General features: G+C 36.8%; 1 protein-coding gene across 1 annotated transcript; it reads left to right on the plus strand.

Moving 5' to 3' along the window:
• Positions 1–4487: 4487 nt before the first annotated feature.
• Positions 4488–24058, plus strand: LOC149844292 (vesicle-associated membrane protein 724-like). Its single transcript, XM_090000484.1, has 5 exons — positions 4488–4780; positions 15331–15472; positions 15568–15688; positions 23400–23462; positions 23561–24058. The coding sequence occupies exons 1-5, from the start codon at positions 4591–4593 to the stop codon at positions 23708–23710; spliced, it is 666 nt and encodes a 221-aa protein (XP_089856610.1). The 5' UTR covers positions 4488–4590; the 3' UTR covers positions 23711–24058.
• The last annotated feature ends 276 nt before the right edge of the window (positions 24059–24334 follow it).

Genomic DNA, 24334 nt, shown 5'->3' on the forward strand with positions numbered 1-24334 from the left:
GGCGACCTTTTATTATATATACATGGAAAAAATACTCTCAAGATCAGATGTAGCCAGTGAGGGTCTGTCGGCGGCCTCATGGTACAGACTACATATCGTCGTTCTCCAATGCATAATTTGGTACACTCTCCTCCTCTTCCTCTTTGAGTACCGCGGTGCGCGGTTTCTCATCGGCGAGCAGTTCTTGGAAAATGCTGCAAGCATCGTCTCATTCAAGGTCGATTCCGACGTCGCCTCCCTATTTGGCCCCGATCAGTTAATGGCGGACGCAGAGATCAGTGATGAATCTTTATTTTATTTTCTTATGATTTTGTACTAAAATAACAAAAAGCAAATTAGTAGTTCTTATTTAAAATTTTCATTATTTTATTAATATTATATATTTTATTATTTTGATCATGAAGCTTACGCTTCAACGCCTCGAGGCTTACGCCTCGCTTCATAACATGCTCAATGCCTTGCTTCGCCTCATCGCATTTAACAACCTTGGTCTAACCTCGTACTAACGAGGACCCCACATTTCTTGAAAAGAAATCAGCTTCTAAAGCAATATTTTCTAAAATCTTTAAAGAAAAATCTTTGTTTCCAACGGTAGTACCTATTTCTGTCATCCAAGTTGTGAATTTGACTTGTGTGAAAATCTATCACGCAAGAATATGTCATGTCATGTCATTACTTTATACATTCTAGGCTAAGCGTCTACTGCCTTTGAAAGTTTTATATACCAATAGCCTTGTGTAAAACTTTCACAAGTTTTGAGGCTTCAACATCGGTTGGGAATCACATTTACTGCTTCCATTTTTGCAGTATGCACATAATATTAAAAAATATGAAAATATATAAATATATAAGAAAAGTAAAAATGATACCATAACATTTTAGAATAGGTGATATTTCCAAAATATCGTGATTATTTGTGATGGAATTGGTTTTCAAAATAGCATGATAAAATTGTAACATATTCAAAATGTCACCATGTTCGTGAGATAGGTGTATGGGTGAATATATCGGTACATACAGGGATGGACGAAAAAGGTTATTTAGGCACCAACGGGGGGCTCCGCTTGTCTGGCAGAAGCAGTAGTTCAAGTCACCTTGTAATGGGATGTTGCAGGTTCAAGACCCAATGGTATAGTTGTATTACTGGTAGGGGTCTGCCTAACCCCAGCTTGCCTTTCAAAAAGAAAAAGATCTTAGCTATGTACCAATGGGTGTTTCGCTAGTCTAGTAGGAGCAGTTAGTGCAAATAGGGGTGGCAAAACCTGACACTACCAGCCAACCCGACCCCCCAACCCGCCTCTTAGGCGGGTTTGGGTTGGGCTTAAGCCAACCCGTTTAATAAATGGGTCGACCCGCGTAACCCATTTATTAAACAGGTCGGGTTCGGGTTGGGGGTATGCCAACCCGCCAACCTGGCTGACCCATTTAATAAACGGGTTAGGGGGGGGGGGGGGGGGTCAACCCGCCAACCCGACCCGTCAACCTGTCAACCCGACCCGCCAACCTGACCCATCAACCCGTCAACCCGACCCGCCAACCTGACCGGCGAACCTGAGAACCCGTTTACCCGACCCAACCCATTTATTAAATGGGTTGGCGGGTCGTGTCGGGTTACCCGTTTATTAAACGGGTTCGTGTTTGCCACAGCCGACCCGTTTAATAAACGGGTCGGTTCGGGTTGAGGTATGCTGACCCGCCAACCCGACAGGATTGCCACCCCTAAGTGCACATCACCTTGTGTTGGGGACGTTGCAAGATCAACACCCAATGGTGTGATTGTATAACTGGTGGGGTCTGCCTCACCCAGCTTGTCTATCAAAAAAAAAAATCTTACCTATGTGACATGAGACCATTAGATCCAGTCTCCATATAACTCGTGCAACTTGCTACCCAACATTTGTATGAATTGCCAACTGCTATATATGCAGAAAAATCCTTACTAAGGGAAGGCTGAAGTTAGGGAAAATTCCATCAAGGGGCTAAATATTTTGTCTTTAATTCCAAAATGAGCCTCACATAGTCACATTTGATATGGCCCTTTGGTTTTCTCGAAGCTTCAATAGAAACCTACCTTAATTATTGTTATCCATTAAACCCGGTAAGATTTCAATTTAGATTACAATAATAGCCTTTATAATCAAATATTCAAAACATTTACCCTTTTCTTTTTTACGAGGATAAACGAGTTTTTTCCAGATCTAAAGGATAATAAGAAAATAAAAAAAAAACACATTTCTCATTTTCAAGATGATGGATGTTTATTTGACCATTTTTAAGAAACTTGTGGCCTATATCAGGAATTTTAAAAAAGTAAAGCTCATTTTTTGGAATTAGGCGTGCAAGGTTGGCTCCTAAATGAAATTTTCCCTTGAAGTATTACAAATTCTTGTGATTATGAATCACATTTTAGAACATTCACAAGGGAATTTCTTAATTTAGGTGAGATTTTCCCTCCCTAATTTAGGTGGACTTTAGTTTGTTGGATCCAGGTTTGGACTTTTCAGAAGTGTCTAATCCAAGTCAATGTCTAGCTAGGATTTGGGTAGTACCAACCCGAACCGTTAAGCCTATGAAACCCCTAGATGGATGGTGCCCTGTCATGTCGGAATTGGGTCAACTGTCTGGGTCGGTTCCACCAATAACATCAGTAGAGACATGGATTGCTAGGGTCCAAAACACAATATTTGGTATGATATTATCAATGGATCTAGCCCCACAAGAAATCCTTGGTCCCACCACCACCGTTCTTCCGAATGATGGACCGCGTGGGCCCCTCCTTGAATCCCTTAGTATCCTCGCCCTCCTTAAGCCGAAGTGGAGTATATAATTCAGTAGTAATTATAGTTAATTTCAAAATGCTTATTTTTTATTTAGAGAAATAAATTAGTATTTTTTAAAGAAATTCAAAAAGTTATGTGCATATTTTATTATTATTATTTTTTATAGGCAAGTTTGGGGTTAGACAGACCCCACCATAGTGATAACTATCGTGAGATTTATGAAAATGTTGCAATAATATCACAAGAAATTGCCTCAAAGTTTAAAACTGCAATTTCTCGTGAGATTTTCAAAATATTGTGAGATTTATGAAAAAACATAAATACTGCAATTTAAACGCGATATTTACATTTTAAACAGTTATTTATTGTGAAAAAACTATGTAATTTTATTTTTAAACAATTTTTATTAATATTTTTTATAAAAACATTTTTATATATTTTTAATTTATTTTTTTATTGTCAAGATTTTGCTGAAAAAACTCAAGATTTATGAAATATTTTCAAATCCTTGCAAGTTTTTGAAAAACAAGATTTTGCCATGTTTAACAATTGTCAACATACCATTGGGTTTTGAACTTGCAACATCCCAACACATGGTGACATGCACTAACACCTCCTACCAAACAAGCAGAGCTCTAAGTCATGTGCATATTTGAATTATGTCAAAAGGTTTGATGTTTGGTGCCATTGAACAGGAAATCATATTTATCTTTGGTGACTTAATCTGTCCATATAAATGTGTTCATGTTTGTGTAAGAATCAAACCTTGGATAGTGTTATTTTCATTAAAAATAGTGTTTGTTTTAGTTGCAAAATTTTAGTGCATTGCAGACCATTGATTTTTGAAACCCTTAAAAAAAAATCTGCTTACATGTCACAATCACATGATTCAAAACTTATTTTCTACTAAACAATCCTTATAGATCACATTCATAAGTTCCCATCTAAAAAAAGATCTAATCCATATAAAAAGAAAGCCATTATTATATACTCGACAGTCTCGTACCTCTAATAGCACACATAATTCAAAACTTATTTTCTACTAAACAAACCTTGTCTTTTAGATCACATCCATAAGTTCTCATCTAAAAAAAAGAAAATTTGAAATATATGAAAAAAAAAAGTGATTATATACTCAATAGTCTCGTACCTTCAATAGCACCAAATATTGCCAAATTCAAAATTTTCCGGTAACCTTAACCCAACAACTATTGCTCGTAATTAATTATAAAAAAAAATAAAAACTATTGCCCGTAATTAATTATAAAAAAAAAATAAAAACTATTACCCTTGATTAAGGTTCTAACTTTCGATCAATGGAGGTCATTAAAGGAGGTTGTTTGTCCTCCGATGAGTCCCCTTTGCTTTAAAGGACAACGGCACTACAGAGCATCACACTCTACTTAGCATTCACGTCACACAAAATGGAAAATTCACCAATCGGTGTTGTACCTACTAAATGATTCACCAGAACCATCTTAGCCGTTGGTTCCTAAAAAAAAATTATTACACAAAAGAATTAAAGTAACGGTCCCGATGACTTCTTACACATCGATTATTAGGAGTGTCTTCACACTAAAAAAAAAATGGAGTATTAAAAGAAGGAAAAAACTAAAAAGTAGAAGAAAAATACGCCGTTCAGATTCTTCGGAAGAGAGAGACCCCAGATGACACTCGATCACTAGCCGTTGTTGCCCCTTTGTGCAATCTCCCATCTTGGTGTGAATCTGAAGCGATCCTTTCCTTGTTTCCTTCCTCGATAGAGCTTTTGGATCTGCTTGCGTGATTTAAGGAGGGGGGGTGAGAGAAGATGGCTCAGGAATCGTTCATCTATAGCTTCGTGGCGAGAGGGACGATGGTTCTGGCAGAGTACACGGAGTTCACAGGAAACTTCCCCGCCATTGCTTCTCAGTGTCTACAGAAGCTCCCGTCTTCCAACAACAAGTTCACTTTCAACTGTGATCACCATACCTTCAATTTCATCGTCGAAGATGGTTATGGTAATTCCTGAACACACCCACTGTAGAGTACTCACACCACTCTCTTTCTTTTCTGTGGGCAATGCTTTATACGCATTTTTTTTTGTTGACCATCCTATGTAAATCAAGGTTTCGAGATGTGGGTGTTGTATGCATGTCCTAATTGGTGCTCTCATTGTGTATAAGTTTATTTCAGCTTGTGGGGATGGATTATGTGAGAAGCCAGATTGGAGGATTTGGGTTTTGATTCTTTTCAAAATTCCGTGTCTTCTCTTGGTTGTGCTGGTTATGTTATCCCGGTGCAGGAGATGTTGGTGGTGGTTTTCGTTTGTTTGCCTGCTCATTGGTCGAAATCGACCATATTGTTCTTTGGTTCTACTTAGGCTAAATTTGTAGGTGATTGTGCTTTGGTCATTTCATGGTTCAGGAGCGGGTCCATTGAACGATCCTGACAAACTTTGTTCGATTTTATTATGCTGCATTTGTAAAATCTGTAGAATTTCAACTCGATTACAACTTTTTCGGTTTCTTCTTTCTCCGATCAGATCTGCTTCAGATGTTGTGATTTTGTTACCCAAAGCAACGGTTGTCATTCACATGTGATGTATGGTTTAACAAGCATGAATGTCTTCCTGTGCATTTCCTGGTTAGCTAAATATATATCAACTTGAATGTGAAGCCTAGAAGTCAAAGAACTAATGAACCAACACTTTGATTCAAGGTGCCATTTTTCATGACGAGATGATGGTGCAACCACGATTACTTGTAGTAGTTTGTTTGCCAAATTGGATAAAGGTGTACAACTCTTGAGATTCTAGATTAAAATGCAAGCCTTTACTAGCATGCCAGCTCCAAATCATCTTTTACAGCCATAGAACTGAGGGAAGTGTTTGATGCTTGCAACCTCTAGAAGCTCTAAGAGGCGACACATTGGATTGGTAAACAGTCAAACGACTATGTGCAAGCTACACTTTACATAGGTAGGATCTCATTCTATGAGCCACTTTTGTATTTTGTTTGCTCTCTGCCACCACAGCAAGGAAGCATTAGTTATTACCATTCTGTGCCAATCCCATCAGACCAAGACCTGGAGCTAGGCTAAATTGGTATATCAACCAATGTTACTGAGCCTAGTGCTAGGTCAAGCTGTTTGTGCAACTGCAATCCCCAAGATGCATATTAGAAGATTAGAGTCAGTAGAGTACAGATAGGAAAGAAGGTAAGTGCAATCATCATGGTCTTTCATGCTAAAAAAAGTTTTTTATTTTTCATCCGTTGTAGTTCACAGATTGTCCATAGACATGCATAGTGAGGTGATAGTGGGACCACATTCCTCTTAAACACGATCACCTTGACATATTCTATGTGATGCAAGTTTGCTTGTGGCACTCAAAGTTTGAACCTAAAATTAGATGCTATTACATTGTTAACAATCTCAAAATATCACCAGTGCATTGTTTTACTTGAATAAATTTTTGTGATATATTCAAAAGTGAGATTTTCATGGATATCCCAATATCTTGAAAGATAGTATGGCGTCCTCCTCATTTTCTCATGTTCTCCGTCAATTGCTATCTTTTCCTATTTTTCAATTTTTCTGCACATAACTTTTCCTCCGTGTTAAATTTCTATCATGTGAACAGAAGAACTATAGTTTTCCTAAGAGTTCAGAATTCAGAAAGTGACACAAAACTCAATCCATTTGATATGGCGATTTCAAATGTTAAAAACTGAAAACCATCTATTCAACCTAGGTTGATTCAATTTGAAGTAACAGGCAACTCAGATTCAGCAAGATCATGAATGGACCAAATCTAGCTTTACAGAGCCTATGCATGTACCAAATAAGTTGATTCACTCTAAGTAAGCTGATTGGGCCAAGTTTTTCTGGATAGCTGCTTTTCTCTTAGCCAATTTGTGTGATAATGTGTGAAAAGTTATTACATTTAAGTTCTCAGTCTTGGCTATATCACAGGGACACACCATTTTGGTTGTGTCCCTAGTGACACAAGCAGACAGGCTGATTTGGACACTGACACACGTGGATATTATCTTAATATGTTTTTAATAATTCTTAATATTATTTCAATAAAATGTGTTTTTAAGTATTAAAATATAAAAAATATTTATTTTATCGATTAAAAATTTAAAAAAAACATGCCTATTTTTCGCAGTGCATATCATCGTGGTCATGGATATGATCCTTCAGTATGTAGCTTTCTATGCCAATTTTTTGGTGTTTCTAGATTTGGTGACTGGGATGGTTAAGCCGCTGCGTAAACCAAGTGAATCAGCTAAACACGAACCGATCTACATAATGGTTAGTGATAGCATGTGCCCTCATTTATACTCACCTGCTAGCACATCTATGTAGTGCTTCATGTTGAACTACACCATTGTGCCACGCGCATAGGCGTTTAGAGCTACTAAATTATGTTACCATTTGTTTTTATCTCCATTTTGCACATTTTAGATATGATGGTTGCATGATCATTAGAACTGAGCCTTTGCCAAGTGTGGACAATGTTTATGAACTTCAATGATGCATGCACTCTTGGTTGCATTAACTTATTTACAAGAGCCATGCCAATTCTAATGATGGAGTGATATGGAATAGGGATAAAAACCTAGCTTATTGGGAATAGTGTATAGTTCTATTTAGTTTAGGAAGTTACTAAGTTTTACCTCTTGTGGGGATAAAATTCGATTTTTAGAAGTTCAGAGTTAGAATTTCTTTGTAGTTTCATAATTTAATAGTTTCTAGTTTGAGTAGGTTCTTAATTCAATAAGAATTCTTCTATGCTGACAAGTTTCTTTGTTCGAGTTAAAATGTAATTCTTGTCTAGTTCAGGTTTGATTACTAGAAGTTTAGAATGGGAATAATTTAGATAAGTTTCAAGTGATCTTGCACAGGATTTTGGCTATAGAAGAGACTACAAGGCCCTTTTTGTAAGATGGAATTGGATTACTAAGTAAATTTATTTGCTCTCTTTCTTCCTTGCGGATTCAAGGAGTTCTCTTTTCTTGTGGTCTCAATGAATGCCTTTCTCACTCTCCCTTGTGGACTCATGGACCCTAAGCAATTGCATTAATTGGGTTCATTGATATTCCTGGTATAGTAGATTGATTGTTGAATAGTTTTTTTTCCTCCTTTCTTTTTATTTCGAGTAGTCCTTTTCTCTTGTGGATTCATGGATGTTCCTGTAGGAAGAGAGTATTCTTCTTCTTTCTTAATTCAGTAGGAATTAAGAAAGAAGAATTCCTCTATGCTGACAAGTTTCTTTGTTAGTTAAAATGTAATTTTTGTCTAGTTCAGGTTTTATTACTAGAAGTTTAGAATGGGAATAGTTTAGATAAGTTTCAAGTGATCTTGCACAGGATTTTGGCTATAGAAGAGACTGTTAGAATTTCATTAAGGTGGCATAAAATAAAATAAAAATAATATTGGATCTATTTTCATTTAGACCCAACCTTTGAGTGCATTTTACAATTCAAGTTGGGTAAAGAAATGAATTTCCTTTTGGGTCTTGATGGGTAGACCCAATATAAAGGGGAGGAGTCTTAGTCTCTCAAGGCTGTCTAATTTTTCTTGAAGAGACCCATTATCATAAAAAATAAGAGGGAGAAAAGACAACGTAGAGAAGGCTTTGTACTCACACGATCTATCGTGGATCGTGATTTTTCTACTGTGTGAATCTTAATCGTATGAACTGGATTATCGTTTGTCGCATACAAGGCAGCACATCATGATCATCGACATGGATTCAGGTACGCTTCCGCTGCCCGAAATCTAACAAATAGTATCAAAGCCAGGTTAGTATCTTGGTTCATGTTGATTATCTTCTTGTTTAAGATGATCAAATGATTATAGCCATTGACTATAATGGATTAAAATCGACTGTTTTTTCTTTTAATCATATTTACTGTGAATCGATCTTATTGAATGAAATATTTACAGTTCATTAGAAATATTAATGAAATATTTACAGTTCATCTGTAAATTGCATTTTTTTTTGTATGCTAACCTTGTTGAATCGACTGCAAGGGTTGTATTTAAGTTATATAAATATCAATATACAACCATTAGAGTTGCCATCGTTTTGCTCAATTGATTGCAGGAGCGATGTTGTCGTGATCTAAGTTAGATCCAAAGGGATGTATTGGGCTTGAACCCCATGATGATCCTAAACGTTGTTGGGGAGGCAGTAGTATTGCTGGGCTGCCCACCTTCATCAGCAACGATCATAGTAGATTAGACCCATTCTAACCCCTCTGTGACCGCCATTAAAGAACCTTCACCATGGTCGTGTAAAGAGGGTCGGATGATGTCTGCCATCCATCGATGGTAACTGCATTGCTGCAGTTACAAATGATGACATCAGCCAGTTGGGCGTTCTCTTCCACTCCCTCAATCACCGTATGCATGTATAGAGGGAAATGGAGAGGAAACTAAATGACCCTACTTTATTGGGATTAATTTTTTTGCCTCCTCATGATTGACTATTTTGCCCCCATGTCTTTATGACTTCCCTACTTGCCATTACTAACTGTATTCATGAAATGTTGTGTTATGAGGTGGATCTGGGTCATGTTTTAACTAGATCCATACATTAATCTTAGCATGAATGGAAATAGTATCCAATTAAAGACTTAAAGTCATAATTAATGGATCTCATAATTGGATCAAGATTTGGAATAAATATTCATGCTCTTATTTTATTTAAAAGTGCATGAAATATTTATGAATATTAATTATCGACAATTTTATATTTACCAATCCTATTTTATTTTTACTATTCTAGTTGCCCTGAAGGGTCTAGAATGTGTTAATATATAGGGTTGTTAATTTAGAGAAAATTTTGGATATTTCTCTTGAAATGAAAATTGCATTAGAGTGTTGAATTGTAGTTTTGCTCAAAAGTAACTATAATTTGATATATTACTTGAAATTTAATAATCGATTGAAAATTACTTAACACGAAGAATCTTATCCCAAATGAGAGATATCTTCGCCTTTAAGTATTTTAATCAATTATTAAATATTGATGACATTATCATAGCGTTATTAACATTGTTCGTAATTTATATTCATGTAATTACGAATGATTAGCTGAGATTATATTAATGATTATTGGAATTGCACATAATAATTTATCTGCATTATGACAGTAATGTGAGCTTAACTTTGATTGTTCAGCTATAACTCCGGCTTCCCTGCATTCTCATTTATCTCATATTCCTGCACTGAATGGATCAAATTATAATGATTGGCATGAGCAACTTTTCATCACGTTGGGTTGTTTAGATTTTGATTTAGCTCTACGAACTGAAAAACCTAATGACACTACTGATAACAGTACAGATGAAGAAAAGGTCAAATTTGAAAGGTGGGAGCGTTCTAATAGATTGTCCTTAATGATAATCAAGAGTTCGATAGCAAAGAATATCAGGGGTTCTGTTCCTGATAATGAGAGTGTTAAAGAATATCTTGATTTCATTAAACAACAGTTTAGTGGATCAGACAAAGCAATGGCAGGAATGCTCACTAATAAATTGACCTCCATGAAATATGACGGTACCAGTGGAGTGCGAAAGCACATTATGGAGATGTCTGATATAGCTGGGAAACGTAAAGCATTGGGGATGACAATCTCTGAATCTTTTCTAGTTATGTTTGTACTCAACTATCTTCCATCACAGTTTTCACCGTTTAAAATATCTTATAACACACATAAGGAAACATGGACATTGAATGAATTGATATCTATGTGTGTGCAAGAGGAAGAGAGATTGAAACAAGAAGGATCACTGGTTGTTAATTTAGCTTCATCATCAAAGCACTATAAGTCTGGGAAAGGAAAAGGAAATAAATTCCAACCAAAGAAAGGTCAAGAGGAAAGAAAGCTGGATGACAGGTGTCACTTCTGTCATAAGAAGGGACACTTTAAGGTAGACTGTCTAAAGCGCAAAAATTGGTTTGAGAAAAGAGGTAATTCTCATTTATGTGTTTGTTTTGAAACCAATTTTATGAATGTATCCTCTAATTCTTGATGGATTGATTCTGGTGTTGCTATTCATGTTACAAATTCTTTGCAGGCATTCCTTTCCAACAGAAAACCAAATGAGAGTGAATCCTTCATCTTAATGGGCAATCTGACCAAATCTAAGGTCAAAGTTGTAGGGATTTGTAGGCTTTGTCTTGATACTGGATATTATTTAGAGCTTTATAATGTTTTTTATGTTCCATCAATATCTAGGAATTTGATTTTCTTATCAAAACTTGATGTAATGAGTTATTCGGTCAGTTTTGGGAGCTTAAACTTTAGCTTGTTTAAGAATTCTATTTTAGTAGGTAGTGGAACTTTATGTGATGGTCTTTATAAATTAAATGCAGATTGCTCATTCTCTAATAATGTTTCTACTTTGAATGTGAATATTGGTGTTAAGCGTTGCTTGATCGATGAGATTTCCTCTATGCTATGGCATAAAAGATTGGGTCACATATCGAAAGCAAGAATGTTAAGATTAGTGAAAGATGAAATATTACGTAATCTTGATTTCACTGATTTTGACACTTGCATCGATTGTATAAAAGGAAAACAAACCAAGACCCAGAATAAACAAGGTTGTAGACGTGAAGAACTCTTAGAATTGGTTCACATTGACATTTGTAGTTTATTTTCACAATGTATAAGTGGAGAGCAATACTTTATCACATTCATTGATGATTTCTCATGTTATGGTTTTATTTTCTTATTGCATGAAAAATCAGAGTCTTTGAAAACGTTTAAAATTTACAAATACTTGGTAGAAAATAAATTGAATAAGAAAATCAAAATTGTGAGATCTGACAGGGGTGGAGAATATTATGGTAGACATGGTCAATTAGGTCGTATTCCTGGACCTTTTGCTAGATTCCTTGAAGAAAAGGGCATAGAACCTTAATACACTATGCCAGGAAAACGTCAACAAAATGGTGTGGCTGAAAGGGGAAATCATACTCTCATGGACATGGTGAGGAGTATGATGAGCAATTCATCTTTACCCTTAAATTTATGGAATGAAGCCTTAAAAACTGTTATGTATATCCTCAACCGAGTTCCTAGTAAGGTTGTTACCAAAACTCCTTTTGAGTTATGGACAGGAAGGAAACCCAGCTTGAGGCATATGCATATTTGGTGTTGTCAAGTAGAGGCTAGATTATATAATCCACAAGAAAAGAAATTGGACCCAAGAACTATTACTTGTTATTTTATTGGGTATCCAGAATGGTCAAAAGGGTATAGATTTTATAATCCATCATACACCATTAAGATTGTTGAAACTGGCATTGCTAAGTTTATTGAGAATGATAAAATTAGTGGGAGTATATGTAGCATTCTACGCAATGTGGAATTTGAGGAAGTTAGGGATCCTTTACCTACTACCTCTATGACAGATGTGAGGTCTGAACCCATTGATCATGATATGATAGATCAACAGTCAGACCATATCACATTACCCACTATAGAGGTTGATGTTGATCATGTACCACTACAAGATAACACGCATGATGATACTGATAATATAGTTCATTCTCCTGCACTTAGAAGGTCTCAGAGGGTTAGGAGACCTGCTATTTCAGATGACTATATTATATATTTTCAAGAGCGTGATTATGATGTTGGTACTGATAATGATCCATTCTCATTCATAGAAGCCACTAAAAGTGAAAATTCTGATTTATGGTTGAATGCCATGAATGAGGAGATTGAATCCATGCAAAAGAATAAAGTCTGGGAACTTATTATATTACCTAAGGGATATAAACCAGGTGGCTGTAAATGGATTTTCAAGACCAAACGTGATCCCAAAGGTAATGTAGAAAGGTACAAGGCCAAACTTGTAGCAAAGGGATTTACTCAAAAGGAAGGCATTGATTATAGAGAAATATTTTCTCCTGTTTCTAGAAAGGATTCATTCAGAATTATTATGGCACTAGTGGCATACTATGATTTAGAGTTACATCAAATGGATGTAAAAACAACGTTTTTGAATGAGAATCTAGAAGAAGTATACATGGTGCAACCTGAAGGATTTGAAATGAAAGGAAATGAAAATTTAGTATGCAAATTAAAAAAATCCATATATGGGCTTAAACAGGCTTCCCGTCAGTGGTACTTGAAATTTAATGAAGTCGTTTTGTCCTTTGGGTTTAGTGAGAACATTGGTGATCAATGTATATACCTAAAGGTCAGTGGGAGCAAGTTTATTTTTCTGATTCTATATGTGGATGATATATTATTTGCTGTAAATGATTTGAGTCTTCTAAGCGAGACTAAGAATTTTCTTTCAAATCATTTCGATATGAAAGATATGGGGAATGCATCATGTGTTATTGGCATTGAAATCCATCATGATAGAACTAAAAGACTACTTGGTTTATCTCAAAGAGCCTATATTGCTAAGATCTTAGAAAGGTTTAACATGTCGAGCTGCTCATCATTGAAGTGTCATTCTTTAAAGGTCATAAATTTAGTTCCAATCAGTGTCCACAAAATGAGATTGAGAAGCAGAAAATGAAGACTATTCCATATGTTGCCGCCCTTGGGAGCATAATGTATGCTCAAGTTTGCACACGTCCTGATATTAATTTTGCTATGGGATTACTTGCAAGATATCAAAGCAATCCAGGAATAGAACATAGGAAAACAATAAAGAAAATAATGAGATACCTTCAAGGAACTAAAGATTTCAAGCTCACTTATGGCAAAACCGATCACTTGGAAGTGATTGGTTATAGAGATGCAGATTTTGCTGGTTGTTTGGATAGTAGGAAATCCACACCGGGATATGTTTTCTTGCTTGCGGGTGGGGCAGTTTCATGGATAAACAACATATTGTGGCTACCTCTACTATGGAAACCGAATTTATTGGTTGTCATGAAGCATCCTCACATGCATTATGGTTAAGTTTATCACTGCACTTAAAGTTGTGGATTCCATCTCCAAACCATTAAGTTTACATTGTGATAATTCTTCTGCAGTATTTTTCTCCAATTATAGTAAGTCTACTAGTGCTAACAAGCACATTGATATTAAGTACCTTTCTGTATAAGAAAGGATTCACAATCATCTTGTATCAATTAGTTTTGTCAGTGGTTCTAACATGATTGTTGACCCCATGACTAAAGCCTTGGCACCTAAAGTCTTCTCAGGACATGTAACGAGTATGGGTCTTATTTCATGGGATAATTGATGATGTACTTGATACATTTGAGATCTCATAATGGATGATTGTTTATCTTCTTCTATTTTATTTGTTAACATTCATGTGTGAAATAGAAGATTTGGTCGTATTGACATTAAAATGAGACTGTTTATATTCTTTACCATATAAGGCTTATTTAAGTGAATTTGTTGATAATATGAAGCATGGAAGGGAATATATCATTTGATGTATATAACCGCCATGATCTATATCAATAAGTTTTCTTAAAGTAAGTATGAATGATGAATTGTAAATACATATTGTTGGGTATGTTTATTAGAGTGCATTCAAATGAAACTTCTTTTATGATCCAATGTTGTATTTTGGATATACTTACAGTTATTTTATTTTATATTATGCCAAGTGGGAGATTGTTAGAATTTCATTAAGGTGGCATAAAATAAAATAAAATAATATTAGATCTATTTTCATTTAGACCCAATCTTTGAGAGCATCTTACAATTCAAGTCGGGTAAAGAAATGAATTTCCTTTTGGGTCTTGATGGGTAGACCCAATATAAAGGGGAGGAGTCTTAGTCCCTCAAGGCTGTCTAATTTTTCTTGAAGAGACCCATCATCGTAAAAAATAATAAGGAGAAAAGACAACGTAGAGAAGGCTTTGTACTCACACGATCTATCATGGATTGTGATTTTTCTACTGTGTGAATCTTGATCGTATGAACTGGATTATCGTCTGTCGCATACAAGGCAGCATATCGTGATCATCGACATGGATTCAGGTACGCTTCCGCTGCCCGAAATCTAACAGAGACTACAAGGCCCATTTTGTAAGATGGAATTGGATTACTAAGTAAATTTATTTCCTCTCTTTTTTGTGGATTCAAGGAGTTCCCTTTTCTTGTGGTCTCAATGAATGCCTTTCTCACCTTCCCTTGTGGACTCATGGACCCTGAGCAATTGCATTAATTGGGTTCATTGATATTCCTGGTATACTAGATTGATTGTTGAATAGTTTTTTTTTCCTCTTTTCTCTATAATTCGAGTAGTCCTTTTCTCTTGTGGACTCATGGATGTTCCTGTAGGAAGAGAGTATTCTTCTTCTTTCTTGTCAGATACTTCCATCTACACCAAGGAGGATAGGTAACCTATAAAGGAAAGAATGCTTTCCCATATCCATAGTGGGAACTTTGTCAAACTCACTACAGAAATGACGACTATTATGGACATGCTACAGTTACAAATTTGTTTGTTGGAATTAGTTAGAATCAAGTGCAATTCACAGAATTAAAGAGAAAAAAGAAAAGGATTATTGGATTATTTTACTTTCTGCCGTAACTTGATACATTCTTGATTTCTGGCAGCATTTTGTGTTGTTGCAAAAGAGTCTGTTGGGAAACAATTGTCAATAGCTTTTTTGGAGCGCATAAATGCAGAGTTTAAGAAGAGATATGGAGGTGGGAAAGCTGATACTGCCCTCGCAAAAAGTCTCAATAAAGAATTCGGGTATGTCCGTTCATGAACAAGTTCAGGTTCCTGTCTGAGATTTTTCTTGATTCAGGTTGTCCAATACTCGCTTAGATATTGCATCATATTGGCAGCCCAATAATGAAAGAGAACATGCAGTATATAATTGATCATGCCGAGGAGATTGGGAAGCTCTTCAAAGTTAAGGGTCAAGTGTCTGAAGTTAAAAGCATTATGATGGAAAACGTAGACAAGGTATTCTGTTTGATGTTTTCAGCGATTAACATATTATTTTGACCATGCAGATTACATGCACAATTCTGAAAAGCACACTGATGAAATGTCACAGTGTGCCTCTTTATGATAGTTAATTTTTTTTCTGCATTTTCCCCTTAATTTTCATTTTAAGAGATAATTATTCCTGGTTGATTTCCTGTACCATATAGTGCTTTGGAAGCCAGCATTTTTTTTTATGAGATAATAAAATGATTTTCAGTAAGCACCACTATTATTTTTCTTTTTGTATGTACAGCGTGCGTGCTTTGTGGAAAGTCACCGGGAACTGAACAGTTCATGTGCTTGGGATATCTTCTTCATGTTAATTTGATATCACATATTCAGAAGCAGTAGTAGTTACTGGAAATGGGGCATAATTAGTGCAAAAAAAATACTAGGTTACTCTTGGCTGATGATGATTTGCCAGTTGTAACTTCAATTTTATGCATGCCACCTTTCACACAGCTATGCATTTTTGTTACAATATAACAAGCTTATGATAATAACAGTTCATTAAGCATAGTGCATTGAAAATTTGTAGCATAAAAATAATGCTGCAGCTTCTTCTCTGATTACATTAGATAACTTGTATGCATTTTTGCCTCAGTTACATGTATTTTCATATGCACTAACCTCCTATTGAATCTGCAGCATGAAATGTTTGCTCAAAGATTGGCATTATCCTTTCTAGACCTGATTATTAACTTTAAAATATCGCAAATTGATCAGTATGATTGCCAAGCTGTATGTATTTCTACTCACAAATTGCATTAGCCATCAATATGTACCATGTCACCCAGCTGCATATGCGTTGTTCTTGAACCATACAATTTATTTTTTCCAGCTACAGTGGAAAGATTGACAGGTTATAAAAGATTTCACATAGTTGAGTCTATTTTTATTTCTCTTCTTTGGAGTCTTTTTAGCACTCTGGCATCCTTACCTTTCATGAACATGATGTTAGTGTTAGAATACAGCATTGCATATGCGTATGGATCTGGATCCAGATCCATACACATATTATATGTACACATGTTAAATAGGATTTCATTAATGGCATTATTGTAATATGTATATGTTTTTAATTTATAATGCTTAGGGTTTTGGAGGTCGAGCATTGCAGTGCCGCCCCAGCCTTTTGTGAATTGCTCTCTCTCTCTCTCTCTCTCTCTCTCTCTCTCTCTCTCTCTCTCTCTCTCTTATCTCCTGTGAACAAATCTGATATGGTATCAGAGCTCAGGTTAATCCTGTGCGTGAAGAAGTTCTGACAGATCGTGGTGAAGGTTCTTCATCGTGAACAGCAACGACAGCGTGAACAGCAAACCCCAGCGTGATCATCTTCAGATCGTGGTGAAGGTTCTTAATCGTGAACAACAAGCCCAGCGTGAACAGTTCCAGCGTGAGAAGCGTGAACAACAACCCAGCGTAACACCCTCGTGAACAGCAAACCCCAGCGTGACATCTTCTCTTTTCTTCTGAATCTAAAAATTTCATCTTCTGAAAGTTGGTACCTTTTTCCTTTTTCCCTTTTCCCTTTTCCTTTCAGCGTGCTCATCATTGGTATTTGTTTACCTTCTTCTTCATTCCATTTTTTTTTCTTTCTCAACATCAACGACTGTTTTTCAGACATGTGTTTGCAATTTTTTTTTAACACCAACGACTGGTTTTCAGACCTGTGTTGGTTCCATCTTTTCCTAAACACCAACGACTGTTTTATTGTTGTTTTAGTGTTCTTTGTGCAACACTTTTGGTAGTACAAGTATATGCCTTATTCAAGGTTTACTGATTGATTAAGTGTTCTCAAAATCTGTTTTATTTCTTCCCATTCATCTTGTTTGCTTATTCATCGTTTCACTGCTATGGACTTCTCTTCGTCATCCGGTCCCTCTGTCAATTTCTTGAGTCAGCTCGTTACTGAAAAACTTACTCATTCTAATTTTTTGACCTGGAAGAGGCAAATCCTTCCTTTTATACGAAGTCAGGATCTCGATGAACATTTGGGTGGTTTAGTTCCTATACCACCACGGCTAATTTTGCAGGAAACCAAAGATGAGAAGGGTGACACAATTACCATTTCTATTAAGAATCCAGAGTATACAGCTTGGAGGAAGCGGGATCAGTCTTTGGTTGCTTATATTACGTCAACACTCTCTCAAGAAGTGCTGGTTACTCTTTCAGATGATTGCACTGCGGCAGATCTGTGGAGTAAGCTGTCTCAGACATACTCTCAGATATCAGAAGCTCGACTTATGTACTTAAAACATGAATTTCAAAGTTTGAAGAAAGGCTCCATGACAGTCATGGAATACATAGGCCGCTTGAAGAGTATTACTGATCAATTGGCTGTTGTTGGAAGTGCTATTGCAGATAAAGATAAAGTTCAACAACTTCTCAATGGATTGGGTCCTGATTTTGAATGTTTACCACAACTTTATCCTGCCTTCCTCACTTGCCCACTTTTGACGACCTCCAAGCGAAGCTTCTCCAGCATGAGATGATTATGAAGCAAAGGGCAGAAGGAAATGAATCAGCTCGTCCTCATTCAGTTTTGGCCATGGACACTTCTGTAGGTTTTGGACGAGGGAATGGAGGGCATCAAGGAGGCAGAGGCCGCGGACGTTTCGGGCAGGGAGGACGTGGTATTTTGCCTACACCTAATATTTTAGGGGCTTTTAATACAGGGAATCAGAGGAGAGTGCCCACTTGTTTCTTATGTAACAAAAGAGGACATGTGAAAGCTGATTGTTGGTTCAATCTACAGAATAGAGGAAAAATAAACAAAATTGAGAATAAATCAACTACTGTTGTGGATACAAAAGTGCCATTCACAGATGTGCAACAACTTTTGTTATCAGCATTGTCTCAGATGTCGATCAAGCAAAATGAACAAGGCGAATGGTATGTTGATTCAGGTGCCGCCACACATGTTACGGGTAATGCAGGTAAGTTATCTCACTTATTGCCTTATTTTAAAAAAGGTAGTATAGTTACGGGAGATGGAACTTATCACTCCATTAGTCATACTGGAAATGCACATATCCCTATGTCAAAGTCCTCACTTCACTTGTCCAATGTCTTTCTTGCTCCTAATATTAAAAAGAACATTGTTTCTGTAGCTAAACTTGTTGACGATATGAATTCTTCCGTCGAATTTACTCCCTCTTCTGTTTATGTTAAGGATCTACGAACGAAGGAGACGTTCGCTAAGGGGGAGCGACAAGGAAACATGTACGTCTTCAAGGAGATTCCTTCAGTGCCTTCACCCTCAGTACCAGTCCTCTAGTTGAAGTCGTCCAAGCGTTCTTCAGTGTCTTCGCCTTCAGAGTCTTTGTTTTTTCCTTCATTGGAAGTTTTTAATTCATCTCATTGTAATAAGCCAGATATTTGGCATAGTCGTTTGGGACATTATAGTCGAGGTTTCGTTGAAAATCTTGTATCTGATGGTCTCATTCCAGAATCTAGTTTATGTTCATTTTCTGATAATAATAATAAATGTTCTTCATGCGAACTCTGCAAAAGCCATGTCCTTCCTTTTCATATTATAAATAAAAGAGCTTCAAAGCCATTTGAGATTATTTGTTCCGATGTTTGGGGACCTGCACCTATTCCTTCTCTTTCTGGTAGTCGCTACTATGTTGTCTTTATTGATTCATATTCCCGTTATACTTGGATATATTTCTTAAAACACAAGTATGAAGTTTTTCAAATATTTCGGGAGTTCCATTCGATGGTCAAAACAAAGTTTGCTTGTGATATTGTGCATTTACAATGTGATGGTGGAGGAGAGTATTCATCGAACGAGTTTATTGCCTTTCTTCGGGATAAAGGAATAAGTCGACAGGTTTCTTGCCCTCATACTCCTCAACAAAATGGGGTTGCGGAGAGGAAACACAGGCATATTGTCGAGAGCGCGATGAGCATGTTACATGATGGCAATGTGCTCGTTAGTCTCTGGACAAAAGTTTTTCACACATCTGTTCATATCATAAATCGTCTTCCTATGACACTTTTGGATCGGAAATCTCCCTATTATACTTTATTTGGGCAACATCCCTCTTACGATGAGCTGCGTGTTTTTGGTTGTGTATGTTATGTACATATTGATTCATCTCTGCGAAATAAGTTTCAGGATAAGGCTGTCAAGTGCAGATTTGTTGGGTATGCAGATGAATACAAAGGTTATCGATGCTATGACCCTACTACAAAACGCATTAGGACCTCCAGAAATATTGTTTTTGACAAACAAAATTTTCAGGTCAATGACCCTGCAGTGTTGCCACCTCGAGAATTAGAAGTATATGATCCATGGATGAGCGCAAACCTCTTTGCTAATACAGGAGAAACATGTCAAACAAATTGCTCTCCCTTTGGCTTGAGTAGGGAATTGAATGACTCACAAATGCATGTTGAATTATCTCCTGTTAAGCCACCCCCAGTAGAACATTTCTCTGGACAGATATACACTAGACGGAGCAAAAATACAGAGCCGAGGAATGTGGAGGAAAGCATCGCCAATGATTCGGCTTAAAGGTCGTCACGCATTAAGCATCCTATTCAACGATGGGTGAGTTATGAGACCTTCTCCCTTGATTTCCAGTTGTTTATGTCTCAGCTCACAAAACAGAATGAACCCACTTGTTTTAATCAAGCTCTTCAATCTCGTCATTGGACTGAAGCTATGAATGAAGAAATGGAAGCTCTTCATGAATGCCAGACTTGGGAAATAGTCCCTCGGCCAGAAGGAAAGAATGTAGTTGGCTCAAAATGAGTTTATAAAATAAAATATAAGCCTGAAGGAAGTATTGACAGATATAAGGCGCGACTTGTTGCTCGAGGATTCACACAACAATATGGTGAAGACTACGACGAAACTTTTAGTCCCGTAGTCAAAATGGGTACTATTCATATTATCATATCCCTAGCAGTCGATCAAGGTTGGAGCCTTAGCCAGATGGATGTTAAAAATGCATTTTTGCATGGAACTTTAAAGGAAGATGTATATATGGAGCAACCACCTGGTTATGCCGAGAAGGATCCTATTGCCTGGGTGTGCAAACTAAGGAAATCTCTGTATGGGTTGAAACAGGCGTCCCGTTCCTGGTTTGAAAGTTTCTCTATGCAGATTCAGAGTTATGGTTTTAGAAGATGCTCTTTGGATCACTCTCTCTTTATTTACCAAAAGGCGGACATTGTTATACTTCTTATATATGTTGATGACATTGTGATCACTGGGAGCTCAGATAGTCATGTGCAAGACGTGAAACAGTTTTTAATGAAAACTTTTAAGATGAAAGATTTAGGGGAGTTGCGGTACTTTCTTGGTGTAGAAGTTGACAGACAACAAGATACATTGACACTCATGCAACAAAAATACACTCTTGATCTTCTGGAAAGAGCTGGGATGACGAATTGCAAACCAGTCAGCACTCCTAGTGTATTACATCAAAGGCTGAGCTCTGAAGATGGTCATCTTTGTGTCAACCCTACAACGTATAGAAGTCTCGTGGGGATGTTACAGTACTTGACCTTTACCAGACCTGATATAGTTTATGCTGTCAATCAGGTATCCCAGTTTATGCATGCTCCAACGGAGGGTCATATGGAAGCTCTGAAGCGCATTCTACGCTATTTAAAAGGAATTGTAGGAGACTGACTTGTTTATCGCAAGAACGATAATCTGCATAGAGGACATGCACTCATCACTTATACAGACGCAGATTGGGCAGGGGATCCAGATGAGAGACGATTTGTCTCTGGATACTGTGTTTATATTGGGCATAATTTAGTGTCCTGGAGCAGCAGAAAACAAAAGGCAGTGGCACGATCGAGTACAGAGGCTGAATACAGATCGATGGCTGCAGGCACGGCAGAGGTCACATGGATTAGACACTTATTGAGTGATCTTGGGGAGACAATTATTCGATCATTTCTTTTTTGTGACAATCAAAGCGCAATAAACATTGCATGTAATCCTATCCAGTATAGCAGAACGAAGCACATTGAGATTGATCAACATTTCATACGGCAGAAAGTCGAGATGAAGGAGATAGAACTACGTCATGTTCGAACAGAAGATCAAGTGGCAGACCTATTTACCAAGGGATTAACAGGACGTCAATTTTGGCTATTGAAGAGCAAGTTGTACATGCTCCAAAATCACGTACAACTTGAGGGAGGGTGTTAGAATACAGCATTGCATATGCGTATGGATCTGGATCCAGATCCATACACATATTATATGTACACATATTATATGTACACATGTTAAATATGATTTCATTAATGGCATTATTGTAATATGTATATGTTTTTAATTTATAATGCTTAGGGTTTTGGAGGTCGAGCATTGCAGTGCCGCCCCAGCCTTTTGTGAATTGCTCTCTCTCTCTCTCTCTCTCTCTCTCTTATCTCCTGTGAACAAATCTGATAGTTAGGGCATAAGAGTTGTCAATTTTAATCCATAGAATTTTAAAAACTTTAAATGTTCCAAAACTTCTAAAGAATTTTGTTTTTTTTTCCTCATTCTGAAATCATAGACCTTAACTTTATTTCTTCTTTCTGGTTGTTTTTGGTGTCACATAATCAATTCTAACTTAATTTCTTTGACCACTTGTGGCCTTTATCCAGATCATTGGTCTAAATCAGGTTCTCCAATAACATTGCCTTTTGTTTATCCTGTGTGCTGTTGTTCTTTTAGTGTTAAAACTAGACCTATTTTGATGTTTTTTTGTTTGTTAGAATACCTAATCAACCACTGATAAATTTGTGGAAATCATAATGTGCCAATAGATAATGAAGAGTGTATGCTAATATGTTAGATATGGAACCAAGATCAACAATAATGTACTAATGCATAAGGAGTGGCAGTAATGTGTTAATTATGTTAACCTATAATAGCAGTAGGATGTGGAACGTGACGTGTTTCTTCACATATATTCTATGGTACAGGGAGAATGATTTTCCCTCTCTTAGGAAATCTAAAATTTAAACAATATGTTTATAACTGATATCATACTGACCTCCTCCCCCTCCACACACATGCACATATATATACGGATGGATGTGCACATATTATCATGTTATCCCAACTACATGGGATTGGCTTTACAAGTCCTGTTCTCTCTCTCTCTCTCATTTGTAAGTGATACGCTATTGTTTTTTGGGAACATCTGGCAGCAGATTTCATGGAAACTAATAGGGTGGCATCAACCAATCCGATGCTAGAATGCTGTTGGCCAAGGCAACATTTTGTTGGTCAAATTGGATCTAAAATTGACCCAATTGTTCATATCAATGGTACCTATGCAAAATCCTACGACTGTTTCGAAGCCACAAGAAAGCTAGATATTTGTAGAGCACATTGCCCTTGTAGATGGAACCACCTCACCAGTTTCCAGTGCCATCATCACTAGAAAATGTAAGTGTATAATCATTCATATACACTCGTATACACACACAAACACATGAATAGGGAGTAAGCTTCTACAGCATCTCATAGATGTTAACAAGATTGCCAAAAATCTCAAGTTGGCCCGGTGCTTGGGGCTTTAATTGTCACCACCATGAGCATGATATTTTTTTCAAGATACATTGTGATTTCCAGGAAAGCCTTTTATTTTTAATGCTTCCAAGAAATTACCTCGAGTCAAATATGTTCAACAACAGTAACTGTCTATAAAAATGCTTTCAGGTTCTAGACAGACGGGAGAGGCTTGATGTGCTATCTGAGAAGACAGAAAATCTACGTTCACAGGTGCTTCTTTTCACACTTCTGTCTGGATGAATCATATTTGGCTGTATTGATACTGTCATTTTCTCACCGCTGGCTGCTTTCGCTCACAAATATTTCAGGCCCAGCAATTTCAGAAACAAGGGGTGCACATACGACGGAAAATGTGGTTTGAGAACATGAAAATAAAGCTCGTCATCTTATGCATCCTTTTGCTTCTAGTACTCATAGTATGGGTTTCTGTGTGTCAAGGTTTCAAGTGCACCAATTAGGCTCTCTTCTGAGGCGAGGATTCTACAAAATCAGATTCTTATTCCGATGCTTCAACAGAGATGATGATGGCATTCTACCGCAGTCTGGGAAGTTCTTGGGTTTATTAAATGAAAGCTTTGGAATATATTGGGTTATATGTTCCTTTTGATAAGTATAGTAGTATCTACTTTGTCAAATTAACTGTAGTTACAAAGTTGGCAAGGAGATAGATTTCAAGTTAGATGCCGGTGATTGCACGTAGCTGGTCCACATTTTGTTACGTATGTTCTATTATACAAAAGGAAAGAAAAACAGATGGCTTTCAAGGGTTTTTAACTGTCTTCCAATTGTTGGGTTCTTCTTTCAAATGGACAAAATCGCTATTGAGGGCTTTTTTCCTTGCATGAATGCAGTGGGATTTGTGTGTGTGTGTGTGAGAGAGAGAGAGAGAGTGTGAGATGCTTGCAAGTGTGGTCTGAAAATGTAGATTATATTAATAAGCAATAAGTTAATAGTTTTATCAGATTTTCATTGCTTTTTGCGGGTAAAATATAAGACAGGCCTATGACATTTGTGGGACCTGTCAAGGTAATCTTGATAATTTTACTTGTAGAAGAGGCCAATAACGCCATACTTTTCGGTTA

Source organism: Nuphar pumila, chromosome 3 (genome assembly GCF_984573655.1).
Source record: "Nuphar pumila chromosome 3, dmNupPumi1.hap1.1, whole genome shotgun sequence".
NCBI lineage: Eukaryota > Viridiplantae > Streptophyta > Magnoliopsida > Nymphaeales > Nymphaeaceae > Nuphar > Nuphar pumila.